General features: G+C 37.3%; 1 protein-coding gene across 1 annotated transcript; it reads right to left on the reverse strand.

Annotated features, from left to right (window-relative positions):
- Positions 1-382: 382 nt before the first annotated feature.
- Positions 383-10,297, reverse strand: LOC140161962 (cytochrome P450 2U1-like). The gene is made up of 4 exons (XM_072185257.1): positions 9,925-10,297; positions 9,106-9,228; positions 8,261-8,734; positions 383-670 (listed from the first exon to the last, which is right to left on the reverse strand). Exons 1-4 carry the CDS (start codon positions 10,295-10,297, stop codon positions 525-527), a joined length of 1,116 nt encoding a protein of 371 aa, XP_072041358.1. The 3' UTR covers positions 383-524.
- Positions 10,298-11,532: the final 1,235 nt, after the last annotated feature.

The raw sequence follows: 11,532 nt of genomic DNA on the forward strand, positions 1-11,532 counted from the left end.
TATCTCGGGCATCTCAGAGCATTACCTGGTTTTTCCATATGAAAGTAATTAAGGTGTTCCATCAAAGCTTTCGTCGTGTGCTGCCGCCTAGCGGTGGTTCCGGGAACGTTGCGTCCAGACATACACAACGACTAGACCAACCGTTTCTAGCTGTGTCTCACCGGAAAGAGCCGGATGCAGAGGCAACACTGAACAAGGCAAGTGGGCGTGGGAGTATGGGGTGGGTGTGGGGTGTGGGGTGTGTTTGGTGTGTTTATGTCCTAAGTCAGGGTGAAATTTTCAAAAATAAGATCCACATTGACAAGCAACACCGTTTTTAATAACTTTAAATATGGTGAAAGTAAATATAAATGACATTCAAAACTTTGTTGTTGCTGTACCTAGAATGTAAAAACACTTTTTTTTCATGACAAATTTAAGGAACTTCAATAAAACCATGTGTCCAAGTCAATTGAATACCTAATAGTCTTGACAAAGCATGGATGTCTTTAATAATATCGGGGTACTGCAACTATTCTGTACTCCTAGGGAACAAGAGTCATGCCCATTTCTGGTTCCAGGCTCGGTTGAGCTCCTTCTGGTAGACGAAATGAGAATCTATGAAGAAGATGGGTGAAGATAAGGAAGAGCTCCATCAAAGCCAACTGTTCACCCAAACACTTGCGTTTTCCTGAACACAAAGAAAAACAATAAGTAGGGCATATGATTAATTAAAACATCCATAAAACTGCCTATTTCGGAATCAATGTTGCAAAGTTATTTTTAAGCTTTGTCACCTATATTCTTCTCTGGCTCACGTTGTCTGCATATTAAATATTCGTTTTTTTACTTTTATGATGAATTACATTATTGGTGTTCTTTGCATTACCTTTTCGGTAAATACCATAAACCTTTGCGAGCACACCTGAGATGTCGTCATTTGACGTCACGCCGATGTGCACATCGTTTAGCAAATATCGTTTCTGCGCATTTCAAGGCCGTGAAGTGCGCAGTAACGATGTGCGCATCGGCGTGACGACAACTCAGGTGTACTCACAAAGGGTTATGGGATTTAATTACCGAAAAGGTGAATTCGTTGTATTATGTATGCCTACTGTGTCCATAATGTATTATTTGCCTCGCAAATCTGCCCCTGCTTCCGGGATAACACGCAGTATCTCAGGGCTACGTTATCATGGTTATTTTCCGTAGCCCATACTGCACTTTTACTTCCAAAGTATCATAGTAAAACCCCGGGGGGCACTCCAACTTTGGAGGTGACGCGTATTGTAGGGCTGTTCAGACCCCCCTTTTCAGCGTCGCTGTTCCATTTGATCTGTCACCCAAAGACCCTTACAAGTTTAATGTGAACAGCAACTTTCATTAATCACTGATTTTGTTACTTAAAAACAAAGAATTTTGAAGCCATTTAGAACTAGAAAATCGATTTTCGAGGTTTCTGTGGAGCTGTTTCAGCTCTCACCCAAAGATTCCATTTAAAAAAAGGTCATGTTCTCACCCAATGACCCCATATTTTTTACATTTTGCTCTCACCGAATGCCAAAAATCATGCTCTCACCCAATGACCCCACATTTTTTACATTTTGCTCTCACCGAATGCCCCTTAGTGCGAAAGTGCCAACCCTACACCTATATCCATTTCATATTGAAGTGCCCCCCCCGGACAAGGCTGCATTTTTACTCAATTTGGAGCGAACAGACATATTTGCTTCCATGTCAAACCAAGCCCCTGACAGAACGTGACTGGTTTATCGCCTAGGTTTATCGTTTGCTAGGGTACCACAGTCTCGGCTCAGTTCTTGGTTTAACGATACATATGACCGATAAACCTGTAACCCCGTGAAAGGAATCCCCAGATATTGTAATGTCAAGGGTATAAACAATCACAAGATCTGGGCAGATCTTTGATGAAATGAAGTGATCGCACAGCAACGTGTTCACAAATTTAAACACTCGGAATCAACCAAAATGGAGTACAGTATTAGCGAAGGTGCTGTACAATTAGCTATCGAACCAGGGGCTATTTTAACGTGCCTCCTGGCACGTTTGTGCAGTGAGATTGAAATTTCGTGCAGTGAGAATTAAAAATCCGTGCTTAAAATATTCATATGCATTTGGACAAACTCAATAGGGAAGCTTTAATTATAGCACCTACCGTATGGTCACTTTCAGATAAAATATCAAAATTTCCTCGTTGCGCGCACTTTTAACACTTCATCACCCCTTTCCTAATGTTTCTCTCAAAAACTCCAATTTTCAAAAGGCCTAATTTTTTCGCTCGCTACGCTCGCGATTGGCCAAATTTGGACCTTGTTGACCGAAAACGCATAAAAACCATGGTCTTTTTTGCGCTTGCAAAGTGGACCCGTTTCATCTTTGATGATGGGGGGATCCCTACCTACGTCCCTGACTCCAACACCCCCTTCCCGCAAGCTCGCCGCCACTGGTTGATCACCAAGACTTTACATCACCAACGTGCAGTGACTTTTTTCTCCTAAAATAACCCCTGTATCGAACGAATGAGATATTATGGAATACACCAAGAGTGCACAGTCATTCCGAAAGAGGGATTTATTTTGGTCTTCGTCGTCAAGTTGCGAACTGATTCAATAAGCTTCTAAAGTCTGTCAAGTGGAAAAGAGTTGATTACCTAGAGCAAGGAGTGAATGGTGAAAATAACAGTTTGAGTGCCAAAGGATATATTGTCGTGGAATTACAAAGTTGGAACTGGACATCACATTACCTCAGAGAGTTGTCCGGAAGTGTGAGTGCATCAGGACATTGTATAGACGAATCCGACCGCGCACTCTCGAAAGGGCGCCCTCTTACATAGCCGCCATTACGGGGGCCATTTGTGCAGCATAGCATAAGCAAACAACAACAATACTTTGGATATGCTTCACTAAGTTCACTTCACTGTCACCATCATCAAATTGCCATGGCTGCTTAGGCAGATGATGTTCGAGATTGGCCAAAACTAGAATTTCAAGGTAATTTACGTTGTAGGCATCTTTTTTCGCCGTAGCGTAGGCCTAAATATGGTAAACAAAAGCTTATTTCGTCCGTATGAAAAGTGTTAAAAAGCATCGGTCGCTTAGTTCTGGCTTAAAGAACCGGATACAGGTGTATTTAAAATAGTTTTAACTTTTAAGTAGTATAAAATATCGCAAAATTTTCATCAGAAGTAGAATTTTAAACTTAAAAAAATGCAAATGATGAATGCTTTTAATTAAGAAGATACAAAAGAACAAGAAAATTATCGATCGTTGACTGACGATTTTCTTCGGCGACGAATTGAAAGTCCGATGCGGTAGGCCTACTTCCCGATAAGGCCAATTGAAAATAAATAACGTCCCCGCCCGATTTTTGGAGATTTTCAAATATTTTTGTAATTTTTCTTCTTTGGTCCCTTTCTTTGTTTCTAAAATTGTTGCAATGAAAAGACATGTTTAGAAGTCATCATTTATAAACATGTATTGCAAACACTCTCTTCAAGCTAGGGGTAGGCATAGGGCTTTGGGGAAATAACAACAAATAATGGCCTCCCCGTTTTTATGATGTGTTGCCAAAGCCTTTGCAATTGCAATTTTACACAGAAATGAATGGTAAAAAACAACATATAAATAACAAATAGGCCCTAATAAGGGACTCCCTCACTGATTTTTGAAAAAGTCCGGACGGCACAAATCTTTGCAGGGTTCTTACACTTCATGAGCAAAAATATCCATGACTTCCCATGACTTTAATTAAAGAATTCCATGACTTTCTCTGGTATATAATGCACCAACCATTTTCATACAATTGTATTATTTGTGTACTTCAAAACCCTAACCATGCTAAGGGGCACTCTACTTTCAAAATATGCTTTAGTTCAACCACCTTCACATTGAAAAAATGACAATAGCAATTGGCATTTATTTTTTTCAAAACAATTTTCAAAGATGTATACCAGTTGTCTATGCATGGTTAATATTAATGTCGCAAATTATCTTGTAGGCCTATTACTTTGCACCAATATAGAGCTAACTAAATACCTTCAGACGACAGCATGTGTAGTAGTTAGATAGCCCGGGTTAGATAATTAAAGTATCTGCATGAACCATCTGAAAGTCTGAAGTAAATGTGACATGATCAAGGGGGATGAGTCACTTGTCGGCAATTTTCAATTAGAAGTTTTTTGCATCATTTTCTAGCTTGCAAACTTACAAACTAATGCTACATTTTGATGCAAACTCCATCAAAATCGGACGTCTGGTTACCGAGTTATGAGCAATAATTTTATCAATGGCTGGAAACAATATAAAACAAAAGAATTTGAACACTGTTTTTGCCAATACCTCAAAAACAATATTAGCGACATCCGACTCATTCCCCTTGACCATGTCACAAATTATTTCGGAAATCATCTTATATTAAACATGTTAAATAAAAAAGCAAAGTGCGTGCATGATCTGAAAGTCGAAACGAAAACGATGTCGGAAATCATCTTAGGCCTATTATTTTGCACCAATAGGCCTAGAGCTAAATAGTTACCGGTAACTAAATACCTTCAGACGACAAAGCATGTACGTGTAGTAGTTAGATACCGGTAGTTAATAAAATATTAATGTGCATGAACCATCTGAAAGTCGGACGTAACTATATCGCAGATCATTCTATAGGTCTATTAAATAAAAATAATAATAATGGCATGCATGATCCGAAAGTCGGAACGAAAACGATGTCGGAAATCATCTTGTAGGCCTATTTATATTTCGCACCAATAGAGCTAAATAAATTTAGTTAACTAAATACCTTCAGACGACATAGCATGTGTATCAGTTAGGCCCTAGGTCTAGTTAATAAAAAAATATTAATGTGCATGAACCATCTGAAAGTCAGAAGTATTATTTCGGAAATCATCTTTGAGGTATATTAAATAACAAAATTAATGTGCATTCATGCATGATCCGAAAGTCGGAACGAAAACGATTTCGGAAATCATCTTGTAGGCCTATTATTTTGCACCAAAATAGCTAAATAGTTAACTAAATACCTTCAGACGACAGAATAGTGGGCAAGTGGCATAATTTCTGTGCATAATTTACCTTATCATCAGCAGGTGCTGGCCGGTAAATGCGTGGCCTAACAATCGGAACGGATTTTAAAAACACGGAAAAGGGTAATGAAAAAGGTAATTTAATTACCATTTTTGGTTTAAAATTAATCAGAGAAACTTTTTTGGGGGAGCAAATTGTGCATTTCCATGACTTTCCATGACTTTCAAGAGATTTTCTGAATTCCATGACTTTCCAGGCCTGAAAAATGAAAAAAGCACAATTCCATGACCCGTACGAACCCTGCTTTGTTCTCACAAAACGTGTTACGTTTTTTATTGTAGGCCCATGGGTCCGAGTATGCTTCGATCGTTTATTTGATAAATCATGAATGAATCCCACCTCTAGATCCCTTACTTGAAGTTAAACCTTGTCTAAAATAACACTACCAACATGCCAATATCGGTTGTGAGAGCCGGCGAGTTATGCTAGGGTCGGCTATCCGTGTCAATGCCGAGTAGGCCTACCAACCAAATATAAATGACTAGTCAGGCCCAAGGCCTAGCATGCCAGGCCTAAAGTTGAGCATCAATATAATTGTAGGTCTAAATGCTCAAAAATGTTCCGACCACAGCTCCTCAAAATAAGGTAGATCTAATCATGAAAAAATTGTAGTATTAACCTGATTAAAATAGCTTAAAACAGATAAAAAGTGAACATACAGCGTGCACGTGAACTTGAATCAAGCGCGAAATGGCCCCCGGCAATGGCGGACGCAACAGCGCCACCCACGGTTGAGGAGTAGAAACAGCTCCCGTCGGATTCGTGTATACAGAACAAGGAGCTCGTAATGTTTGTATAATTTTACATGTGGAAGCATATTTGTCCATACACAATGTATTTAGAAACAAATTAATGTTTTGATTATAAATGTAATACGATCTGCTCCATGGGGGCCAAATGAGCCATTTTTGAAAATTGAGTTACTAATAATTATTACCTTTATAAACATTAGGCTATCATAGAAATTTGTGATGTGCATTTTCTTTAGTGATGAGTTTCATTATTATGTTTTAGCATGCAGTTTCTTTAGTGATGAAAGGAAATCATTTCTCAAAAAGTATTTTTATGATATGATAATCCGTCCAGTATTAAATTTTGTCAGTTATTCAATTCATCAGATAGAGAATTGATTAACTTGTGTAAATTTTTATTTTATATTTCCAAACAACTGAGATCATCTTCCTAATTTTGTACAAAACCCATCTATTTTTATTGCGTATGTTTATTTTTATATTATGTAAAAACATTTGTTCTGTATTTTGTTGCAATAACTGAAATTGTTGTGCCGTACTGAAATTTTATGTTAAGTGCAATTATGTTCTGAATCTTGAATCTTGAATCTTATGTATTTTATTGTTTTTTACTACATATTTTTGCCTTTATATCAATTTCAAATTTGCCGCATTTGGCCCCCGTGGACCAGATAGTGTCACAAATTATTTATTTAATTTATTTATTTAATTATACCAGTGTGTCAATTGCGAACCTAATAATTTGGTCCTGCAACCATTTTTCGCCAGCCCATTCGGGGCTGGTACCTGTTTCAGGTTTGGGGTCAGTTTACTCAAGAGATTATATTTTAGTGGTATTGGAATGATTTTTTTAAAACTTTTTGTGGTTAAATTTTTTTAAAAATATTTTAATTCGATTTGTTAGGAAAAGTAAGTATGTTTTGCCGTTTCAACGAACGAAAACGAGTGAGTATTACCAAAGTTATGTTTGAACTAATTAATTATGACTTTAAAAGTTTAAAGGCCTAAATGTAACAATAATAGTTAATATATATAGCATCATATGGTCAGCAGAAGAAAATCTGACATCACCTATGATGTCATATCAGTGTCCTTGACCGGGGGTCCTTACTCCTTGACCACTGAACAGCGTGATATCATGTTGATAACAGATCTATAGAATCAAAATCTTCATCATATCCCCGGATCATATCACAGATTCTCAACAATCTGTGATCATATGGACCATATTGATGTGAAAGTAGTTATCTATCATATCCTGTGTCGTTTTATGGATAAAAATGACTCAAAATGTTATTGATGAAATGGTTGCTATCATAAACATCAGTTTTGTCTTTTCAGCGGGAAAAATCCGATGCAAAATAAAGTTTTTAGGGCCTAGCTATAATATGGGCATAATTTATGCATATAGTATTGAACAATGTACCCCATTTGACATGCAGTTATAGATAAATAAATTGTCTTACTTTATTAATTTAATAACTTCTTTATTATAAATAAAATGACACATAACTATTTGATTCATAAAATTACATTCAACAAAATGATTGAAGAGAAAACACACAAGGCACTAGGCAGACTGTTATAGAATGGAGTATGTAAGATGCCATGTCCATAGCTTCGCAGGAGTTTCCGACTAGCAATCAACATGATCAGCACATTCAGAAAAACACAGTTTAAGAGTGAAGATTGTAGTGAGTAACCAGTCCTTTATAAATGTGCTGGCCACTATCTATTATAATATAGTAGGCTTTAACTATACATTGCGAATTAATTAAGTTATTTTAAAATAAAATGTACATGTAAGTTAACTCAAACCGGCAGTGTATATATCGAAAGCAGTGAAATCGGACATTCCTAAGCGAAGATATTGAGTTCGTAAGTTCTGGTATTACAAAATTGGAAATTGAGATATCGTGGGTAAAAAGCTGAAAAGACAAAAAACCCAACGACAACAACAACAACAACAACAACAAAACAAACAGACCAGAACAATTTGGAGTACATGTAATGAATTAAAAGAGTTGACATGAGATTAGGAATTAATGTTTTCTGCTGTTTCAGTGTGCATGTTCTCATCGTTGATGGTTTGGTGGACTGTCATGTAGATGTAAGCGTGATCCTAAAAATGCCTTTCACATTGACCAAAACTAATTACAAGACCTCTTCTACATTGAGGCTGGCTTTCCCTTTTAAAGGGAATTTTTATTTATATTCGCGGTCATATCTTTAAACCAATTTTATCAAATGAACTATGGTTTCCGGTCAATTATAGCTAATAGACGGGGGCTTTCACGTATGTAAACGCCGAATGAGAGTTGAGAACACTTTTAAAATCGCCACATTCGTTGGATCCCGCTTTATATGGGACACCCTGTATAAAGTGAAATATAATACATTCAGACATACCAATCGAAAATGGGATCAACTCTTCCCTGCGATTCACTTTTCCATCAGAATCTAGAAATCTCTCTGGCTTAAATGACTCCGCTTCCTTCCAGATTCTCTCATCATGATGAATGGCCCATAGATTCGGTATCACCATCGTACCTTGTGGTATATCAAATCCACAGAGCTTAGTATCAATAGTAGTTGCTCTTGGCACTCCAAGAGGAGCGACACTACCAATGCGCTGTATTTCAAGAAGCGTTGCTTCGGTGTACGGCAGTTGAGGTCTGTCTTTTAAGGAAGGCATTCTATTCCGCTGAGCCACAGAATCCAATTCGGCTTGGACATTCTCTTGGATGTCAGGTTGCAGCACCATGTAAAGCAAACCCCACTTTAATGTTGTGGACGTTGTTTCTGTTGCAGCTCCAAATAGATCACCTACACACGCTACAAAATCTTCATCGTCAAACCATTCAGCAATATCAGGGTTTCTTCCTTAATGTTCTCTTGATTATCCAAGTACGTCTCGATGAAACTAGTGCACGGATCTCCTCGAGTGTAATTCTCACGCGATAGGTCAATCATTTCTTGACAAAATGCATCAATTTGACCACTGAGTCGTTTGACGTTTTCAAATCCGGAGAATGGTAAGAATTGCATCCAGGGTATAAAGTTTGCAACACCAGCGAAAGAGCCATCTTTTAAGATTTGTACTAGAACATTGAGAATACGCAATAGTTTCGGATCATCATAAGCAAAGCCATGTCCGAAAATGAGAAACCAGATGACATTGCAACTAGTCATTTCCAAACAGTGAAATGGTGAGAACGCTTTCCCGTCATGTTTAGAAATAACATTACATAGACGTTGGATTTCTTCAGCGATTTGGTCTTCCAGTTTGCACTTCCCCATGCCAAGATCACGGAAAGCAGTCAATGCGAATCGCCGTCGTATGCGTTGTACCATACTACTGTGAGCTCGAACAAGACCTGCAAGTGAAAAGAATGAATGCATCCCGTAAAGAAAAGCAACTTTACTGCTATCTCACGATATTCATTGTTCTGACGTTTCATAATAAATATTTCGAAATATCGTCATTCCCAACTTAAAGGTTCAATAGACCGAATGAGAATATCAAGGATTTCACCCACCAAGTGTAAGTCCAATCGGGCGAAGTTTAAAATTCTTAACAATTATACTTTCGTCTTCAAGAGTGGATATGAGCACATGTGCGATCATAGTGCCTGTCAGTTTCCCCAGTGATCTGATCCCGGGGATCTGATGATGTCCTAAACGTCGTTTTAACACACATCACAATGTATTAAAGTACACTGCAACTACAATGGCTTATTGCGGAATAAAACCATAAATGCATAACTCGTGCTACTGTTTAAGGGTTGTGGTTTAAAGCTTAATATACAGTGTTTTTGAGTGTTTAAATAAAAAACTGTTGCTTAATAATTTAAACAGTAGCCGAGTTTAAGGCTTTTTGTTAGAAGGGTGCGTATATTAAACAATGCAGAGTTCAGAAATTTTAAAAATTGTGTAAAGACTTATTAATCGGCGAATGAAGAGTGTGGGGGTGTGTGTGTTTAGCCGAATGTTGAGTGGCGTAAATGATTGCGATTTTGAAGCTCCTTAATTTCCCAAAGACCCGATTTCAAAACTGTTATTGCTGTACCTACCTTTTCCAGAAGGTCCATTCAAAACAAGAATTTTAGGTCTGTCATCATACTCAGCACCTTGTTTCAGAAACGCCTGACGCACGGACTCAAAATCGTTGAGAATAAGCACAGGAAAAGATCCAAATTGTAGGCGATAAACTGGTCCGTACTTCTGAGCTAATTGGTTGATAGTTTTATAGGGTTCCTTTGGATCGAGACTTGGGAGGTTACCTAATATGGGCCACCTGAATAGGGGTCCCGGTGGTAACTTTCTTGCTGGTTTCTGATTACTTTTGACGCTAAGATATAGTAACGCAAACGCAAATACAGCAAGGAGAATCGTTATCCAGTCCTGGATGAGCGACTGAAGAAGGTTATTCATTATATTCGCCATCTTTGAATTTGCCAACTAAATCTGTGTCGTGTCACTAGTTTGATTGCAAATTTAAGGTTAATTATACTTGAACTAGTTCTGCCTATTGCAGGTGTACCGCGACTTTATACTTAGTTGAAAAGTCTTTATTGTTCACACAGAATCTGTGTTTGACTATTGGCCTCCTATCAGCTTTACTGATAACATTTATTTATTTATTACATCATATTTACCCAGGGTAACCCTATCAGCAAAATGCTGTTCTTACACGGGGCCCTGCATTATATAACAATTGCACAATAGAAATTTAAAATTACATATAATACAAAAAAAATTATTAACACATATCAAATCAAACCAGCATGACAAAATAATATAGCACCAACTAGAGGAACAATTATTTGACCAAAAAACCCAAACAAATGAACATCTCTATATTATTATAAATACACTGTTAAATACATATGACACCACTACACCACATCATATTATAGCTTAAACCATGGAAGTACTTCTAGTACTTCCTTGCTTAAACTTATACATATTCTTAAAACATTGTAAATTTGAGGCGTTCCTTACATCATAGTCAATTTTGTTCCACACCTCAACACCATTGTACGAGAAAGAAAATTTAAAATATTCGGTATCATTACGATTAGAGCAAGGTGGCAACGCTAGCAGACCAGCTGCAGCTTGTCTTGTATGAATGCCATGATTATCAGATACATATTTACATTTGGAAGAAAGATATGATGGCGCCAGGCCATTTAAAGATTTAAACATCAGCAGTGCTTTAAAATAATTGCAACGATCATAAAGTGAATTCCATCCTAATACTGGAAACATAACATTAGACGTGGTTTGGGAATTAACGCTCAAAATAATTCTAGCACATCGTTTTTGTAAGACATTGAGTTTCTGTACATCATTTTCATATCGAGCAAACCATACAACACAGCAATAGTCAAAACAGGGTAGAATCAATGACTTGTACAAGATATTAAGGGTGTTACTATCAAGAAATGTGCTCAGACGTCTTAAAAGAGATATTTTACAGAACAATTTCTGAATAACACAATTTACTTGCTTATGCCACAGTAATTCATCATCAATTAAAACACCTAAACATTTAGCCTTGTTAACTCTCTCTAGTTTACAACCATTAACAATTACTGAGAAAGAATCTTCATCAACTTTACGTAATCTTGCACTACTGCCTAATAACATTACTTTAGTCTTATTTGTATTGAGGAAAA

This window comes from Amphiura filiformis, chromosome 1 (assembly GCF_039555335.1).
Source record: "Amphiura filiformis chromosome 1, Afil_fr2py, whole genome shotgun sequence".
In the NCBI taxonomy this organism is placed as follows: domain Eukaryota; kingdom Metazoa; phylum Echinodermata; class Ophiuroidea; order Amphilepidida; family Amphiuridae; genus Amphiura; species Amphiura filiformis.